General features: G+C 30.7%; 1 protein-coding gene across 2 annotated transcripts in view; it reads left to right on the top strand.

Moving 5' to 3' along the window:
• LOC118184918 (hypoxia-inducible factor 1-alpha-like) overlaps positions 1 to 19,717 on the top strand; it is a 491,355-nt gene extending 471,638 nt beyond the window's left edge. For both annotated transcript variants that reach the window (XM_035354661.2, XM_035354660.2), the window contains 2 exons: positions 1,477 to 1,586; positions 11,823 to 19,717. In XM_035354661.2, coding sequence (XP_035210552.2) covers positions 1,477 to 1,586; positions 11,823 to 12,065 — 353 coding nt within the window. In that variant the 3' untranslated portion in view covers positions 12,066 to 19,717. The remainder of the gene's footprint in view (positions 1 to 1,476; positions 1,587 to 11,822) is intronic.
• Positions 19,718 to 21,752: the final 2,035 nt, after the last annotated feature.

Below are 21,752 nucleotides of genomic sequence, written 5' to 3'. Positions count from 1 at the left end.
AACTACTACAAGCACGCTGAATCAATCAGTGACACAGCTATAGCGGTGAAGACAGCTTCACGGTAAAGCACTAGAGTACAGCGCTCAACTCTGCTGGGTCGTTCTCGGAACTCCATGTACTCTCGAGACTCTCCACGCTAAACTGATGATGCACTAGAGTACAGTTCCCAACTCCAGTCGTTTCCGGAGCTTAACACACTCTAAGACCAAAACTCAATGATGCACTAACTGCGATACACTAAGAGACTCTTTCGGTGCACTCGACGACCAACTCGGCACTCACTGACTGATTATCAACTCGATGGACTCCGCATGGACTAACTCTCCGCTTACCAGCAGGGTTTATGCTCAATTTAAAACCATTTTGCGCTATTGCTATTGAACTGAATTTTATTGTTTAAATGCGAAGAACATGATATTTTATAAATGAAGGTATCTTTTTTTAAAATTTAGTTTTTTTAATTGTGTTTTGATTAAAGAAAATTCAGAAATAAATATTTTGAATCCGATATCCTAATTTAATTTTCTTGTATGCTTTTTCTACAATATCAGAAACCTATATTCATTCTGATGAGTAGTTATATCCACGTTATATTTAGGATTGGATTGGATTATTCAATTACGGCAAAGCACACGAGGGCTATCTGCCTAAAGGAAGGGATGCCTTCGTGGAGGACTTTCTAAGGGAAACTGGCTCGTATACACGTTACACATGGGGGAAAACCATGAAAACACCCATGCAGCCAGCCCGTTCACGGGATTCGAACCTCGGACCGAACTACCAGTCTTTACCGCTCGGCCGCTGGTGGGCCCCGTTATATTTAGGTATTAGTAAACAATGGCCATACTATTCAGGTAGAGAAGTAGCCCATAATACTTCACAAGATGCATTATGCATTAAAAAATGCCATGGTTAGATTATTGCTGCATCTCAGCATTTTCAACATGACGGAAAAATTGGGCACGCCTAATCTGCAAACACTACGCAGAGTTACTGCCCAGATAGATTTTCAGTTGGTTCAAAGTAGAAATGGAATCGCTGACTCATTTCCCCTACATTTCTACGAAGTGAGTGTTTACATTGTCAAACAAGTCGTAATAAGAGACTCGCTGCGGGTATCTCAGAGAGGTGTAAACTGTCCTCTAAACATAGTAAACTTTGGCATTGAAAAAAATTAAAATAATTTCTTTTTGCATGTTTTAAAATTAATTTAGTTTTAAAAACAATTTTAAGCATCTAAAATATATTAAAGTAGAACAGCATATTTAAATCTCATGGAGATAACTATAGATACAGCAGAATTTTTATTTATTTTTAAAAAAAGTTTTATTTTTCTTATTTCAAATCTTATGGCAGTGTTCCTTGGTGCTTGGAAATTTAGACTTGAGTTGAAATGATCATTTTAAATAATGTATTTATATATTGAATTCCAATTATATGCAACAAATTTTAACAAATGATTGACATTTTTGCAGGCCCTCAAGGTTTTGCCTCTGATAGTGTTTTGTTAAACCTTCTAATCAGCGGAGAAGATGCCAGTCGTGGTTACCTCTGTTCGGGTAACAGTCGGTACTCTGACAGCAAGGTGAGAATATTTATGTTTCTCATGTTTTCGACAAGAAAAATTAGTAACTTTATAAAATTATCGACAATGAAATGTGTGTATTACTACTAACAATGAATACATTTACAGTTTACATTATATAGTGAATTAATTTATTTTACCTTGGCCGTATTGGAAATGACGATTTATTTTGTCATAGATTTTATGCAGTGACAGGGTCTGTACAATCTTTAAAATTTTTGGAATCAATTTTTGGTCCTTAAAAGTCCTTAATTTTGGCCAATATCAGCAGAAGGTCCTTAATTTTAATCATCTGAAATTTCTGTCTGTTTTTACTGCTGCCATTTTGAGTGTGAATTAGAATTTTAGAGGAATATTTATGGTGATTCACTGACATATATGGTTATCTTTTGAAAGGGTTCATGGGTTATAATTTGTGTCTATTTCTAATATAAATAATGAGATACTCGAGTTTCTAAGCAAGAAGTGAAACATAAGCATTTCGAAATCCATTTTTTCTAATAAAGAGCTCTTAAACAACTTTTTGCTTTTGGGGATGTGAATTCTTTTATTAAACGGTTCTAAATTTGGCGACTTGTCAACATTTTGGCACATTTTCTGTAAAATATTTTTCATTTCTAGATCTCAGAATTTATCGACGATTTTTTTAAACCATCATAACATTGATAAATTTCATTAAAATAATGGTAATACATTGAATTATATTTAAAAAATAACGTTAAACTAAAACATTTTTATTTTTCACTGTCATATTATAAAGTTTCATTTTGGCAACTTATTATACAACATTTTGAATCTGAAAAATAAACAAGGTATAATGCTATAAAGCATAATTTATGAGACAGCTCTTAGCAAAAGCAAAATTAGCTGTGTAATTAATTAAAAGTCTTCTTTTTAATTTTTTCATAGTAAGCGTTTTTCCTATGTAATTAACTCAGAATAATCAAAATTCTCAAAAAATGCATCAGTTTTCTCTAAAATTAATTTTACACTTTTTCCCCTCCTCCTTTTTTTTTTTTTTTTTTTTTTTTTTTGTCCCCAAAAAAATATTTTTGGCTTTTTGCTGTTACAGAATTGGTAGGGATAATTTTTCTTTAGTATTTTAAACATTGCAGCTTGGAAAGTTTAGAAGGATTTGAAAGCAAGATTTATAGACCCACAATTCTAGATTTGAGAAATATGTGACAAAATGAAAAATGTCTCCATGATATCAACACGTAATGGATGTATTTTACAGAAAGTTTGCGATGAATTTCTTACTTTTTGGAGAATGTTTGGAAGAACAATGAAAACCTAATATTTGAATGTTTTACTTCTGATACTAGAATCTATTTCTTAACATGTTTATCTTTCCTTTATTTTCTCTACTTTGCACTAGACTCAAGCATGGAAAATATCAAAAATGCTTCTAATCATATCACATTTTTTATTAATAAAGAAATTGAAAACTTATTTAAAAGATTCATCTAAATATGTCTTAATGCATCATACACAGAGCTGACAGGCATTTTCCCACCTTATGCAATCTCTGTGTATCCTAAATTCTGCTTTCAGTGCCTGCTCTAAATTCTAAAAGTTTTGCCATTTCTGGATTTTGTTGTTCAGTGTGTCACTAAATTCTAAAAATCTGCCATACCAGTTCTGTAACCAGCCTTTACTATATGTTCATATTACTAAATAAATAAAATCAGCCTCTTTTTATATACATTCTAAATGCATTTAGTGTTTTTTAGAACAACAGAAATCCTTAATTAAATCCAAAAATTCTAAAATGAAAAGGAAACATGTTGAGGTAAGAATAAAAATTATTTTTCAAACATATGTGTAGTTACTATGTAAATTACCCAATTGTTTATGATGTCAGCCTTTATTAAAATTTCTCATTTCCTCATATGATAGAGTTACTGAGCGAGATTAAATTAAAATTAAATTGTATAATCTTTTGCCTCTAGTCCACATTTTTAGTTTGAATTTGACTGTTCTTATTTATTTAAGTCACCATAAGCTGTAATTAATTTTGTTAACGTCAGAACATGCCTTTATGTTCTAAGTTCTTTTTTAAATAAGAGGCTTCTTTAAACCTTTGTCTGATATTGTAGCTACTTTCAGACATAGCGATAATTTGCTTTACGTTTGTTGGGGGTTTGGGACTATTTAACTTTACCAGATCAAGCAAACCCTCATAGGTACATTTTGGAGAGGTTGACAAATTAGGAGATAAAGCACACAGAAGCTAGCAAGAGTGTTAGCTTGCATATTGAGACAAATCTCTAATTGTTAGAAAAGATACTTAAAGAGAAGGAAATCGATATAAACTAGCCAAAATGTTTGGGAAGGCTTCAAATTAAAATGACGAATAAATATTAAGTGTTGTTGTTACAAAACATTTATGTTTTGCAGCTTTTAATGTGTTATTATCCTAATATCATTTAAGAATAAATGTCATAAATTGCATGTATTTTAAACTGTGAAATTTAGTTTGATTTTGATTTTAATAGGACAAATATTGTTAAAAAAAATTTTAATAGTGGCCATGTAAATCCATAATGACTAAGGTTACCTAATTACCTAATTTAATTTTTTATAGCTAACTGCTTATCCTGAAAAATTATCTCTACATATTAAAGTGAGTTATTGCCTCTCATTAATACTCACTGTGGTCACAAGATAAAACACATAAATGTAAAAATTCAAGTAAAACTTTTTATTTGCATCTAGTGGGACTTAAAATAATACAAAACAACTTATCACCTCTGATGCTTTAATTTCTTATTGGAGCCTTAAAGTATATTAACTGGGTTACAACCCCTGGAACTCTACACCAAGCTATGACACTAATTTCATCAAACAGAGCCTGAGTAACTTTCAACACTTCCCAACTGTGCCTACATCACCTTTCAGGTTTGTTCTAATTCTCTCTCTAGACAAGCAGGAGTGGGACAACCATTTTAACCTATGCCGGTTGCCATAAAATGTACCTGCTATTTATAAACCGTTAGACTGAAAGTCTGTGACAAATTGAGACATAAAAAATCAACATAAAGCTAACTATTACTAAAACATAAATGTCGCTTATCTTCTTTCAAATATGTCCAACTATTATAAGTGTAAGATATTTAATGCTACTTGATAAATTGCATAAAGTTTATTTTAATACTTATGTTAATTAATTCATGTTTACTAATGATGCATATTACTAAGGGATTTATTTTATTTTTAAGATGGTATTACAAAAGTGAAATTCAAGCATAGAATAATATATTTAATTGAATTTATTTCATTGCTCCAAATTTTGCATCAAAAATTAAGCTCCTTAAAAGTCCTTAATTTCCATATGCAGAAATGTGTACGAGTGAGTGTACAGTGAGTGAACCACTGTAAATTGAATAGAATTTATTAAAGTAATATTTTTCCATTTTTGTTAAGTGGTGCAAATTGTATGTAGATTTATTAATTTATATATATACTTTTTAATTTGCTATACAAGTACTTGCAGATCCACACTAATATATATTTGGAGTATCAGACCAACAGTACACACAATACCAGTTTCAAGCTTTGAAGTACTCATTAATGAAACAAACCTTGGAGTGGCATGACTGCCTTAATCTTCTAATTGAATTCGGCTAATGAGGATGATTATATTAGCATGCGGCCAAGTTCAAGTCCTGAATGAAATCACGCCTACCCTGTATATTGATCAACATCTGTTGTCACTTTTTCACCACAAATGAAAGCAACAATTATAAAAAAAAAATAAAAAGAATCCCATCAGTGTTGATAGGTCCGTGGTTCGATTTGAGAGAGCGTGTTGAGCTCCGGGTGGCAAATAGAGAGCGATGGTGAGGTTTCTCTTGCAGAATCCTCCATGAAGGCATCCGAAGATCCGAGCCCATCCTCACCGCCGATGATGCGGGAAACAAAGACCTCTGTGTCACTTTCTTCACGCATTTCTTCTTCAAAGAATGTGGGAGAATAGATGGTAAATTGAGTGAATGAGCTTTGCAAAATAAAAACACTTGATTTTTTAGCATGAATTGAAATTCTCAAAGCTGTAAGCCATGCCATGCCAGATCAAGATAATGAATGTTAAATGATGAATGTATATGATGAAAACCAGGGGTGGCCCAAGAGCGATGCGTAGTGCCGGGAGAAAATTATGCCGCATGTGCATGACATCATGTGAGTGACAGTCGTTAGTTCTTGGCGTATGATTACATTTGTTGCATCAACAGTTTCATTTGATTTGTGTTGTTGATTTGCTATTATACCTGGTCAGAAATTGCAAATTATGCTGTATCATTATGTCAGAATTTAGAAGGAAAACTAGAAGTCAGGGTATCACATATCATTGTTTTCCAAGTAATCCAGAACTTCATAAGTTATAGATTGTTCACTGCAAAAAAAGCAGATCATTCCAACATCAAAAATGCAAGAATATGTGCTGTCATTTTATACCTGATGACTACGTATGGAATCTAAATGCAGAATTGCCTGGTTCAACTTCTAAAAAGGTGCTGCAAGCCAATGCTGTTCTCACTTTACATCTTACATCATCATCGTGTGAAAATAACTCACCAATACATTATATATGTTGTACTTCAGAAAACATAAGTTAGTCTGGAGAGAAATATTTCTGACATGAATGATTCATCCAAATTTATGCTAAAAAGAGATACAGCAAGCAGATGTCAGGCTCGCGAAACAAGGAAACGAGCATTGGAAAATTCAGCTTCCCTTTCCCCAAAAAAGAAAAGGCTATAAACTGATAAGATAGACTGTGAAATTCAGTTTACACCCAGTGACACATTTGAGTTAATCATTACAACCAGAGACAGCAGTAGCTGGACTGCTAGTTAGTACACTGCTGTATGCTTATTTTTTTAATGAATTTATGTAGTTTTTATACATAACTGTGATCGAGTAGATTAGTATATGTAATTGTACATTTATAGGTCATTTTACTAATATTTTACATTTAAATTAATTTTTTTTTCTCATCTTAAACCACTTTTTATCATAAGCTTCATTTTGTGAATGAGACTTATATCACAATGAGATATTTAAACTCAGTGTCACGTTTACAAATATTGACTACCTAAATGAGTAGCTAATTATTAAATTCGCTTATACAACTTCAATCACAAGCCTATGTGTTTTGGTTACTTTCTTTACATCCCAGAAGTAATTCTATATATTGAAGCAATGTTTGGGTTAAGTATTGCATACAAAGTAAACTGATATATGCTTCACCCTGAGGAAAGAACAGTTTCTCGACCACGCTAAAATATCGAATCAGTGAATGACATATTCCCATCAGTGTTATTTAACTGAATCATATGTCTGATGTAATTTAATTAATGTAACTAAGTGAATTTCCCCATGCTTGACTCTGAAGGAAAACAAATATGTGTATTGTGTTGGAATACAAATAGCGTCTCTTCAGTGTTATTTAACTGCTGCATATGTTTTTAATTTTTATTCCATATAATTTGTTTTTAATTTTAACAGAAAGAAAAATATTTAAGTACTGAACACTATTCGAGTATAACAAAAGCATTTTAAGAAACAAGGTGATATAACTACAGTAATTATTAAAAATATTTAATTTATACGCAGGCTTAATTGAAATTAAGAATTAGGGAAAGAGTACTTTTAGATTATACTGAAAATATGTACTTCTGCTGACATCTGAAGTGAATCAATATAAGTGACTTTTCACATTAAAAAGAATGTGATAAATCTATTTAAAAAGTATACTGACGTGGTAAAGAAATTTGTAGAATTTTATATTAATTTGGTGATTCAAATCATTTTATATATTTTTTTACTTGAGATATGTAATTTAAACTGAAAATCACGATCATATATTGCTCACAGAGTATGAAAATTCATTTGTGTTAAAAAAAAATGCGTGAGCAATGAAAACATATGGGAAAATACTTTTTGATTATGTTATTACTATGGTTTTTGAAATTCTGCCTTCATGTATTCTATTCAACAAGATTTATTAAGTGCAGGCAATACAATGTAAAAATATTTAAAAATACCGCATTTTACAATATTTAGTTTCATTAACTGAAATATCATTTTTCATTTCTAATGTTTTCCTTTAAGAAAAGGATGTTTACAATTATTTTAGCATTTGTACGAATTCTGAATATAAAATAAACATTTGCTTTGACAAAATACTTAATAGGAAAGTATATACCCAGTATTTCCATTATGTTATTTAAGACAGATGCGTCAACCGATGTATCTTGTCACTACCAGGTAGTGACAAGTTCCTGGTTACACATATTTATGACACAATACACATATTTGTTTTCCTTCAGAGTCAAGCATGGGGAAATTCACTTAGTTATGTTAAATAAATTACATCAGACATATGAGTCAGTTAAATAACACTGATGGGAACCATTTTCCGTTCCTGCCAGAACCTTTAGTATATTAAAGAACCTTGGATGAAAATATTTGTTTTTAGATCACTTGATGGCAAATTGATAAATGTTGTGAGCCTATCAGGACTGTCTTTTTTTGGGGGAGGGGGGGGGCATTTGTGCAGTTGGTGTACTCTGATACACTCATAATGTGAATGCAGTTCTTTGTCTCTTATGAAATTGTCTTATAGAATTCTATGTATTAAAAAATAAATATGAAACTTCTTTAGATTTACAGCCCAATATTCTATAAACTAGATCAGAGTTCTACAGAATTTTATAAATTTTAGATATATCTTCTACAGAGTAATGTATAGAGATTCTATAATTGAGCCAAAATTCTATAAAAATTTTTAGTTTGTAAACTTTGCATGAATAGGATCTTATTTGTATAGAATCAAATACCAGAATTGTACTGAAAATATGAGATTCAGTTCATAGGAAATCGGGTTAAAATTATTAAAAAAAGGTTTTCTTTAATATTCTATAAGATATGCACTTGCCCTGGTAGCATTAAGACATCACATCGGATAGAAAGATTCGGCTGTAATTTACATATCCAGTAAAAGTCCCACTCTCCACCATTCAACTAACCAGCTGGCAATCAAATAGCTGGAATATTTTCAAATTAAAACAAATTTGAACAGAAAATTACGCAAACAAAAGATTTGTAACTGTGCTATAAATCACAAATAGGGCTATGAGTCAAATCAAACAAAAACTGTTGTTAAACAGTGTGATTTAGAGCCAATAATGGATGTGTTTGATATAACACATTGCATTTATGTAAACCTGGTTAATTCTCAACATGTCAGTTTAATAGTTTTAAAAGGTACGAGTTAACTGTTGCTTATTTGCTTTTCGATTGCATTTTTAAAAAAATGATTAAAATTTGGAACTTGCCTTCAATGGAACAGCATGCAGTAGAGTATTTTCAAAATTATCAAGAAAATTACTACTTATGTTAAAATGGATCAACACTGGCTGTGCAGTGGAAAAAAATATGAAAATGGATCAACACTGGCTGTGCAGTGGAAAAAAATATGACAAGCAATTTAAGATTTAATATATTATGTAATTTAATTATGTTGATTATCAATAAAATTTATCTGTTCTTTCAAACACCTACCAGAATGATTGGTCCAAATTTTGCAAAATCTCCTTCAGTTTCTGTAGTTGACGATGTTTCATTGTTTTGTAAATGAATATAATGTTTTACTTCAGCGTTTATGTCTGAAATGCCCTTTTTATTTCAAAATTTCACATAATTTAAACAAGTAATAATGTTTGGTAAACAAACATTAAGTAATAATGTTTGATATTCAAGTTGATAACACATAAAATGACTCTTTTTATCATTTAAGACTATAAATTTTTTCTTCCATTTGTTTGGCATTTCTAGCGTGAATTGCATTTTCTATACACTTGTATTATATAAAATTGATATGTGAAAAATATATAAAATTGATAGTGGGGTGGCATTCCTTAGATTTGTGTCCAAAACGACCACAAGTTAGACACTCTGGGCCAAGAGAACGATTAGGACAGGACCATGAGAGGTGTCCGACCTCATTGCAGTTAAAACAAGTTTGCGATTTAGTTTTAGATGGACCAGTATTAGTAAATTTCATGCCGTGTTGTTGGTCTGAATTTTTTTGTCTAGTACCACATCGGGGGCCATTATACGTATTTTTAAAATTTGATGGATGAGAGATATTTGTATGTCTAGTCGTAACTACAGTTTCATAAGTGCGTAGCTTTTCCTTGAATTCAGAATATGATTTTGCACCATAGAGAATAATTTTATCGGATGGGGTACCTAGTATTCCTTGAATGGTATACTGAATGACAGAAGCCTCGTCGATAACACAGTCACCACGATTCACAATTTCCTGCATTGCGATAAAATATTGCATAAAGCTTTCATTTGAGCGCATTTTTCTTCTTTCGAGTTGTGTATGAATTTCAATAGACGTAATTTTATTAGAGAACTCATTAAGTAATACTGTTTTAAACATGTCATATGAATTGAGATTCCGTTTTGAAAACAAAAAAGTTTTAGCAGTACCCACAACAAGTCGTTTCGCAAAAACTAATTTTTGCTGGTCGGTAAGAGTTGAGAATAATTGGAAATTATCTTCTATATCGTTGAAAAAAGTACGGACTGAATAGGAATCATTGCCTGAAAAGTTTCTGCAAGTGTTTGAAAGATCTCTCAAAATAAACCAAAAGTCATGATTCATCTCGCGAATCCTGATGCTCGCCATCATATAAACACCGGAGCGACTCAAATTCAAATTTATTACTTCCGCGTCAGAAGAAACAACGTGATTTGGGCTTGGCGCCGTAGAGGGAGGGAAAGGGGGAACAGAAGAACTTAGACCTCCAGGCATCGGTGCACTGTCGGTGTTTAAAATTGAATGATTGTCATCGGATAAAAAACTAACATCTAGTGAATTGTGAAAATCCGTCAGATTAGTAAGTGCATGAACAATTTTTTCACATAAAACATCTTTATTAGTGGAAGTTTCCAAATGCAATAAATTAGCCACTGATATAAAATCTGATAAAGAAAAATCTTTTAATAGAAGTTCTTTATGTTTTGCCAAATCGAAACTATCCGGCAACACGGCAAAATTTTGCATTATCTTTTGCGAAGAATGATCAAAATCGGAATATCCGAGCACGGTATTAAATAATTTAATAACTCATGTTGTGCCATATTTAAGAGAATTCCCTATCAATGAGATATCACCTAATTTTAAAGCCATAGTTCTTTAAACAGTAAAATAGAACAATATGAATATGAAATAGGGTATGTATGAATGAGAATTAACGGCTACACAGCTTAAAAACGTAATACTAATAAATTATGAACGAATCGGGAAAATGGACCTACCTAACTTCGGGGCAGTCCTTATAATCCAATATATTTCTTGGCCAATCCAATGTAATCCAAGATCGAATTTCGATTAACGTCCGAAATTAGAAGAATGGTCAAGTATCATGTAACATCATTCACATATGTCGTCCAGCTTGAAGAATATTAAATCGTCATAAAAGCACATCTGCATTCAGATATGTCGTCCGGCATGAAGAAGAATATTAAATCATCATAAAGGCACGTCTTGCCTTTGTTAGCTTTCTGAACGTCTTTAGTGATTGCTGGTGTCTAGGGTTCGATTAACGCATGCACAAAAGGCACGGTCGAGCCCCCAAAATATGGGGAAAGGCAAGGACCATAGTTGATAACACACATTTATTACTATTCACAAACATAGATTACATTAGGATTACAATTAATGAAATAATATACGAGTGATCAAGCGACGTATGCTCCGCTCGCCCGCTAGTCCTCGTCTTCTCCCGAAGGCGGGAAACACCTGCTGACGCAATGCATACGTCACACAGTAGGGGATTAGGGAATATCATGATACATTTCCCACATATACATTTCCCACATAATTTAAACATAAGTGTTTGATATTCAAGTTGATAACACATAAAATGACTCTTTTTATTATTTAAGACTATAAATTTTTTCTTCTATTAGTTTGGCATTTCTAGCGTAAATTGCATTTTTTATACACTTGTATTATATAAAATTGATATGTGAAAAATATATAAAATTGATATGTTATAATTGATATGTGAAAATTATAGACAATTTTCAGATATTCACAATTTTAACATTTCAATATCTCAAATTCGGCATTTCCCGAGCTTTTACTGTGCTTGGTTACAAAATAAAATATTTTATTAATTGGTGTTAATTACCTGTTTTTATTTCCCTCAGTTTGAATCTGCTATGCTCTCTCTGTCATCTGACGACAGCAGCAGCAAACAAACGAACGATTCATCGTCAAACTGCACTGAACTCTTGGCATCGGAGAGTGAACTTCTGGACTTTCTGAAAATCAGTCAGTACGATGCCGAAGTCAACGCCCCGATCCAGTCGTCCCATTTGCTGCAAGGGGATGACTTGCTCAGTGCTTTGGACCACCAGCCACTTTTGAGGAACGTGCCTGCCCTCGTGTGAAACAATTGTATCTTCACACAGAAGTGGTGCGCCTCGACTCCACATTGTGCCTGCCAAGTTGGATAATTCCATCATTCTATAACTGTTTAAATTAATAAAAGAACATTAGTTTATGTGTTTTCTCTACTAGCTAAAAAAAACTTGGAACTGTAACTGTCAGAGCTACCTTGGCTAGTAGGAAAAAAATGGATGTTGCTTAGCTTTTTCTTTTCCTGCTGCTGAACTAGATAGTTAGCAGCCTGCAATGTGATAAGAATTTGTATCTATCAAAAATTACGTATGTGCAATACCACAGATTTTCAGTGAATCACATGAATTTTTCCTTCATGAGCTTTCCCACACTCGTTTAGTTTGCTCACATTTGTTCACCAGTCTAGTTTTCAGTTGGCAATAAATAAGAGTATCAATGACTACAATGAATTTAAGTAAAATGTAACAAGACTCATGTAATTTAAAAATTGTGTCTTATGCTGTTTAATTCAGTGTTTCTCAACCTTCGTGGAACCCTCGAAATAATATTCGTGAGGAGCCATGCATAAAATTTTAACTTTATTAGCATCTTCCTTTCTCTTTTACAAAATTCAAATGAAAAGTGTTCCCCCCTCTCCTCCTGATACAATATTTAAACATAAAATAATTTAGAATTTTTGGGGTTCAGAAGCTTTCTCTTTTACAAAATTTAAGTGAAAAGGATTTTTTTTTTTAAATTTTATTATTGTATATACAATAATTATTACAATAAATTATTACTATTTAATAACTTGAGATAAATTAGCAAAATTATGAAAGGAAAGACATAAAGAGCTCAAAAAATGCATTTATATATGATAAGCCAGTTCATCACTGCTATTCATGAGAGCACTAGTTGAGAAACTCTGATTTAAATCCAACACATTAAAAATCAACAAGTTAGAAGAATCATTAAATTTAAAATATTTTAATCCCGTAAATTAAAAGTTTACTTTTTTTTTTATAATAACTATGTAATGTTTTAGTATAAAGCGAAAGTCAAAATCACACAGCTTGGCAGATCTCAATAAATTTTAAAATTAGCAGAAATGGAAGTTTACTAAAAATAACTGGCATTGAAATACTTTGCTAATCACATTGAAAACTGTAAATTACTGTACTCTGAGAAATGATTCTAACATTACAGTTAATTTAGAAATGCATGAAAAATATTTAATGCTTCCTTCTCTCTCTCTCTTTTGTTTTTGGATACTTTATGATTTCTATATTATCTTTACTTTTATCCTGTTTACCATTTTATTTCATGTCCAAAAGCTGCTAATTGATCTAGTTCAGTCATACATTTTCATTTTACTACAATTTTCCACGTGTACATCGGAAATTCTCTATGCATTTGTGATTGTCAAGTCATAATTTTATATGTTGTTGCTTTGGGAAAAATATGTACCATGACAATTTTATGTATTTCCCTAATTGCAGGAATTTTATAATTTCAGGTAGAATTAATTTTTAGTAAAATACAGACCAGTATGTGTGGTTCATATCTATATTGATAAGAGCAGAGGAATGTTAGACATTAGGTGTATTTATTCTAAATGTTGTAAATTATGCTCTTTGCATCTTCATTTGTAGAACATTTATTTTTAGAAAACAGGACACTTTTTACCAGAATATATATCCTCCTGCATATTATAAATAGATAGGGCGAGTTTACAAAGATGCAATTTTACATTTGAAAATCTGCGAAAGAAATTGCAATGCAAATTCATTTCATGAATTCTTGAGTTGCATTTAGTTGCATAAATGTAACTGTAAGAATCACCACAAACTTTATATTTTGAGATATTTTGGTTATATTACCCTAACTAAATAAAACATTTTTTTTTAATTCTTAAATTTGTATGGTTAAAAAATATGGTAATATGGTTTTTTTTTTAATCGAATTCGCATATTAACCCAGAAAATGCAATGTCTTGTGAAAAAAACTCAGGCTTGTGCACAATTAAACATTCTGAATTCTCAACTGAATTAGAAATCTAACAATCTGGATTAAGTAGCCTATTAGATGTCATCCCTTTCTTAATCCAAATTTTACAGGAAATTTTACAATGCCAATTTTTCATTCTTGACGTTCATCCAAAACAAAAATCTGTTTTTTGTTAATTGAGGGAGAAAACTCGCCTAAATCTATAATGGATATGCATGGTAATGCTTTAATATATAATCACTCTGAAATCTATATGTAAATCTGTAATACAATGAAGATTCATCAAATGGTGCATTGTACAGCAAAATCAATTTTAATTGTGGAATGATTCATGTATTGAATGTAAGTTTATAATGGATATGATTCCTGTAGATTATTAAATAATGTCATAAAATAATCTGCTTTGAGTATGATAATGGCACAGTTTTTCCTCACGAGAAACATAGTCGTGTGTTTCGAAACTGGTGACATTTTTAATCACATTTTAAGATATGCTGCAGGTAAACTCAGGATTAAAATCTAAAAATGTATCAAGTATTATACATTTTCTATTTAATGCATGGAATGAAATATATTAGTACAATAGAACAGAACATGCCTGTAATATGAATTTTAAACTTAAGAAAATAGCACATTTTAAGAATTGTTTAATATTTGCACATGAAAAAATAATAGTTGTTTAACTATTTCAGGTAGATATAAACTACATGTGCATTTCTTTTATTGATCAAAGAAAAAGAGAACATTTTTAATTTAAATTTTCATCAAGTAACCATAAATTAAAACTATTGAGTTTTATGATTTTGTGTAAGCGTGCATCTGCCACCTTTCGGTAATTCTGCAATGCTTAGATGTGTAAATTATTTAAAGATTATTCTATGGCATATTAATATTAAGCATTTAGTGACTCGTATTGCATTCATGAAGTTCTTTCATAGTAAATAAAATGCTTAAAATGACAGCATAGGTGTGTATTTTATATTAAGTATTGCAAATTATGTGAGTGTATTGAAACACTACAAATATGCATGATTTCCTTTCTGTTGTAACTAATACATTTGCATATACATTATATTTTGCAAATAGTAAAACAGATATATATATATAATGAAAATATATAATCATAAATTTAATATTTGTGTTCAAGTTGTGCCTTACTTTTTAATTTGAATGTTAATGTAATCAAATTTTATAGCAGAATGATTCATTATAAATACTATTTGAAGCTTTTATTAATGAGCACCTATTTCTAAATCAAGTCACTGTATGAAAAACTCAATTATACATATATATGTTTTTATTTCAGTAATGAAATTATTTTACCTACAATTAATTCCTTAAAAAAACTATAAATGCTATTTGAAACTTTTATTAATGTGCACCTATTTTTAAATCAAGTCACTGTATGAAAAACTCAATTATACATATATATATTTTTATTTCAGTAATGAAATTATTTTACCTACAATTAATTCCTTAAAAAACTAAAAAATTACATTTTGAAAGTAATTTATTCAGTCAAACTTTGTATGAGTTGGAATTAACTTCATAACCATTTTTCCATACGCACATGCAGTAGTATTCCAGTGTTTCAATTAAAACGAATACCTGGCTTAAAATATTTCTAAATATAGATTTTGAAGTAAAACAAAAACAAGAATCTTCATGCTAAAAAACAGTGCAGTATCAGTTACCACAGATTCTGAATTGCATTAGACAAATATAAAATATCCTATCAACACAATAAAAACAGTTTAGTTAATTTTAAAACAATTCCTTAATTTTTCCATTTTATGATCAGTATTCCTATATTCATACAAACATTTTGAATCTTTGGAAATGAAGTTAAATTATTAATGCTAAATAAAACACTAAATTAAAAATTATTAATATTTTGTTAAAAAAATAAAATTTTAAATTTTTATTCATATTTCTAAAAATATCCAAATGTATCTCTAAAAACAAACGTAACTAAATATTTAATTTAATAAATTCAGGGAGATGCTGCTTTTTATTCTTCGAGAAACACGTTCTAAATCTGCAAATGGAAATACTGTTATCTGTTTTCATCACAACCTAAAGCTGAAGTTTAAGTTCCAGCATACTACAGCAATATTACCTCTGTTATGCTGTAGTTTATTGTTATCAGTACTGTATATACATATATTTATATATGCGCAGACACACAACGAAAATATGTACCATCCAGAGCTAATGTTAATATTATAATTGTGGTTGAAAGTAATCTCAAAGCTATACCCTCCAATCCCACTCTGGTGCTGTTCTATTTTTTGTGGATGCATTCACGCTGTTAATAACTTCACATGGCGGCTGACACTGAAGATGTTTCGGGTATTCGAGCTATATATGGGGTGATTGGTTAATTTTCGACGTTTGCTCATGTTCTGGTGGTGAACTCGAATAAAACTGGAAGAAATATAGTTTTATCTTTACTTCGAGTAATATTAATATATTATATGTATTTTCTTCCCACTGCCTAATTTAAAAGGAATGGAGATGCCTTATAAATAAATTAATATCCTTTAGAAAATATAATACAGATTAATAACAGTTTAAATAATTGGCCATTAAAATAACTTAAACCATAGGACCTTTATGGTTTAAAATAGGATTTCTTAAACTTTGTATAATGGTGATCTAGTTTATAAATCCCTGCCTTAAGATTATTTGAGGAATTTACTTTTATTAAATTATTATTTTTTATTTATTGAGTATATTTAACAATATTTAGTCAAACACCCAAATAAAACCAAAATAAAATTCTGAAATTATCTATGCTTAATCTATCTATATATATTTATAGCTCATAATTTAGATTAAAGGGAAAAAATATAAACTAAACAAACAATGTGATCATTCAATAAAATATACAGTATATTGAATTATTCAGTATGAAATGGGTTAAATATTAATGTTTTCATTTAAAAATTAATAACAACCTTAGAGTAATACTTCTTAAACATTTGTAAAATATACATAAATCTTATTTTATTATCAAAATATAGTGTAAATTTGAGAGTCAAACTGGTAAATATAAATTACAAGAAAGTGTATTTTTCTTCAACAGAAATAAAGCAAACATTTAAAACGAGGAATAATCATTATCACTTCAGATGATTAGAAGAAATGGATGTCTTCATGTGCAATTTGCTGCCAGTCAGCTTTGCTGATATATAAAACTCAATGCAAAACTTGTTGATGTCCAATAAAACCACTTCCTAGACATAAAGTGAATGAGAAATAATTTCACTTTCCTTAATCACCATTGTAAATCATTTTAATATGATTCAAATTTTACCTTGTATTTTGTATAGAATAAATGATGAATGTAAGGAAGATTTTTTTTTAATGTTTGTAGAATTCTATAAAAGAATAACTTATTTTTTTACCTTAAATTGAAAGCTTTTTTTTTTCCAATCACCCCTATAAAACTGAAGTGCCTATGTAATTATTATTTTTAATAAAGCATTTGTAATTATGGTAATGGACACACCAGTTTACATTATTTTTATTTTGCTGTCCATTAAAAAAATTCTTTAACAATTGTTACAGTTTTGTTACATGTTGGAAAGTGTGCTGCTTTTAAATGCAGCAAATGTGCATATTATTATCTACTATACAGATTTAAGCATTGTTTCTTTTTAAATTATACATAAATGAAAATATGTAAGTTGATTAGATCTTGAAGTTAGAGGAAAATGTTCATACTTTAAGCTACAATCAGTGTCATATTTTGAACAATTAAAACATGAAATAGGAAAAAAAATTGCACTACTTATTACAATATACTGATGCATCTACACAAAATTTCAGGTAAAAAACAGTGTTTTATATTTTTCAGTACCAAAAAATATATCTGTTGAAATTGTTTTAAGAATGTACCTTAGAGAAAATTATATCATTCATAAAATGTATGAACTATATTAAGAAATGTGCGTTTTATTTCTGCATACGTTCAGTTGTAATATTTATGTAAATAATTAAAATAGTTGCATTTGGATTCAAATATATGCAGAGATATTTATCTTAGAGTCGACTGTAGCAAAAATATCCTAATATTGTTATGGTAATGTTTAACTATATACTTTATTGAGTTGAAAAATTGTGTTAAAAAATTTAATTGGAACTTGAGTCAATCAAATAAGCTTAGCAAGAGATATATACTGTAATAAAAATCATAGACATTTCTTGGTGTTTTCATGAATTGATTACAAGTTAGAGCAAATTATTTTTGATTAAAATAAATGTGAATAAAAACTAAAACTTATTTTTTAACTAACTTACCTGAATTTTTTTCTTCTGGCAGTCAAATTGTAAAGTGAGCAGAAATATCTCAGTGTTATAATATTTAAATATATTATAAATAATATTAAATTATGATAGATGTTATATTATTTTCCTTTTTATAGGTGTCATATTTATAGGTGTTTTCCTGTGTGTTATTTACTTAAATATCCTAATAGTTGTAGATATGTGATATGATTATATCTTTTCCTGTGTATGTGTCTAGAAAATATGTTCATATTTCCTAAAAGTTGTAAAATTTACAAGTAAAATTATATCTGAGATTGTATGTTGTGTAGTTTAAATAATATATATATATATATTTCAGAATAATTTTTTAATAAAGTCAAATATTTATATCATTATTTTTTCAGAATATGGCATTTAAAATAACTATCTTTTGTGCTTTGTTTTAAATACTTTATGTAATACGTAAATTCAAAATGCTATTTAAATTGTATAACATTTAAATTATGCCATTTTACTGACTTAAACTGGGGGCTTGTAGCATATATTTTGAAATTATTTATTTAAGCATTAACTGATAAATTGTGACTAATGCTAAATATTGTATTGTTTGGGTTCTTAACATAGGTAATTTTTGTTCTACAGGTCTAAACTTTGGTCTGTAAAAAAATTCTTTTATCCTCTCATTGAGGGTACTTGGAAACGACTTAATTACCGTACAGTCTGATCAGAAGATCATTTGTTGCATATTTCAATTTTCACGGAAGGAAAATAGTTCACCACAATTAGGTTAGGTTATAGAATTCTGATAAAAATGTATAATCTTAATGTTTAGGAAACCTTCTTAGTTTATACTTTAAAATTCATCCAAGAGGGATAAATCTAACATGACTGTAGCAAGCAAGTGGGGGGGGGGGAAACATAATTCTCCAAAGTATTACTTTTCTGTTGTGGACTTGTTAAGTGCCAAAGTTATATCAATCAAAGCTTTTAAATTTTCTGCCATGAAATATTCATGTACTGTTTACATCTTCAATGGATTATTAGGTTCATTTATGTGTGTTTAAAGCAAGTTTAATGCAGAGTTTTTGTTCCAATATATCTTTTGTAATTCATTGTTTCGACATATTCATTTATTGTGGATTAAATTATATCTGTTCATAAAACTTTAAAGCCCATTTAATTAACTTAATTCTTCCTTGTGCTCAAAGTGTCATTCAACCTATGTAACAGCTGTAAGCTTGATGGAAACTTTCCGAGAGTGGCCATTTATCATGTGATTTAACCTATAAGTTAATGGATTCTATTTTGTTCAGTTATGATATTATGATCTTTAAGGTATGGTCCTTTTAAAGAAGCATTTACATTTTGCATCACATGTAAGTAGTATTTTAGTATAAAATAAAGATATTCTGCTATTTTACTGGTGTATTTTTTTTTCTCACATTTGGTTATGAAGCTAAAGAGATATGGTCTAACCTCATTGTAATGTAACTTTCGGATGTAGTGAACAAACCTTTTACTCCTGTCCAGTTTCCTAGGCACTTAATTATTATATATTATTACCGTCAACTTCTTCCAAAGGTATGAAAATGGGGTATAACGATTTGCATGAATATCTTCTATTGAAGCGTTTTTATCTTTTTCAGAATTCTAGACTTATGTATTATTGCAACTACTTCAGTAGTCACCAAATTTTCACACTGTAACAACCATGATCATAACAGTCCTCCCATTAAACATCACCATTTTGATATGTGGGTGGGGTGGTTTTTTTTTTTTTTTTTTTTTTTTTTAAACTCCAAGTTTTAACAGTTTTTGTGGCTAAATCGAGTCTTTTTCTCTGTCTTCAATGAGTAATAAAATGAAAAACCAGGAAATGCTGTCAGTTGTAGGAGAAAAACATCGAGATTTGCAGCTTCAGAAGAAGAGGAAGCTTTATGCAAAACAGGTTAGGGTATAAAACATTTGCAGACGTTGTCATGCTTGTTTAAGTCGATGTTTCCGGCTGTACTAATGGCAGTCTCTTTAGTTGAATGTGCGTTATTGATGAAGTTGTTTTACGAAAACAAGGAGAATGCTTTGTGAATTTTGTTGTAGAAAGAATCTATGGCACGGACTAGTGTCTACTAAAGGTATTCGGGCCATGATTAATAAGAAATCTGAAGAGACGGGGAAATTAGAAATTCAACTTGGAAGAGGCCATAAACGTGTCACACTGGTATTTGAAGCTGTCAAGACAGCTGTTGACTCGCAGATATCAGAGTTTGGGGGCAGTGATGCGTGTGAAGTTTCTGGACAGGCAGGTTATTCTAACAACACCGTCCGAAAAGTACTCAGAAACATAGGGCAGTACTTCCCATACAAGATCTGCCATACCCAGAAACTGCTTGATAGAGATATGCCACAACATCTCTCATTCACAATCTCAACAGAATGACTGTTGATCTGTCATGGCTTTTGGAATATTCTGTGGAGCAACAAGGCTCATTTCTACCTCAATGGGAGAGTCAATAAACATAATTGCCACATTTGGGCTAAGGAAAATTGGAGGATCTACACTGAAATCCCCCTACAGTCTCCTAAGGTCACTTCTGGTGTGGATTCACAGCGACATTCATCCTTCGGCCGTTCATCTTTGAGGAAATCGGTGAACGTGGACCTGTCACATGCTCTGTTACGGGCCTTCAGTACCATGGCATACCACAGGTGTTTGTTGTGCCTCAACTACAGCTAAGGCAGGTCCTTACATTGACCATTTTCATGCAGGATGGTGCACCCCCACATATCCATGGATCCATGAAGGCTCTATTACTCCAACACTTCACAGAGGAACGTGTTATTAGTCGCTCCTTTTCTAATTCATGGCCACCACGTTCGCTAGATCTAGCTCCGTGTGATTTCTAATTATGAAGCTATTTAAAAAGTCTGTTGTATCGTAGAGATGTTGCAACGTTGAATGACTTAACGCTTCATGTGCGAAGCCTCACAAATAATCTGCAAGGGTCACGGGGAGCACCTTTCCCTACCTCGTCCTGGACACGATTAGGAACTGCTCCTCTAGTGCAATATTGTCCTAATCTGTTTTTGTTTTTGCAAACTGAACTGGTGTGTCTCCCTTTCCCAATGACAAAGTGATCAGAAACTAGTCAATTAATTAAGATACAATAACACGCCGAACAAATATTAATTTAGAAGTCAAAGAACAAAAATCAGCGTTATATTTTCAAATTTTCACAGGACTAGTTTCGATGGTTTTACCGAACCATCATCCTCAGCTACAAAAGAGCAAATGAACGAGATAAGATAAGAAAACCTGGATAGGAGATAAGCAACTGGCGCCATCTGTTGATGAAATCAGAACTAAAACATAATTTCTTTAAAGGCTAAAGGCAAAGATGGATTGGAATTAGGATCGATAACTAGAACAGAAAGATTATTTTGAATATGAAATACCT

Source organism: Stegodyphus dumicola, chromosome 2, assembly GCF_044657685.1.
Source record: "Stegodyphus dumicola isolate Sdum_Otavi_A_Nest chromosome 2, ASM4465768v1".
NCBI lineage: Eukaryota > Metazoa > Arthropoda > Arachnida > Araneae > Eresidae > Stegodyphus > Stegodyphus dumicola.
This window is presented reverse-complemented; position numbering and strand designations above follow the sequence as displayed.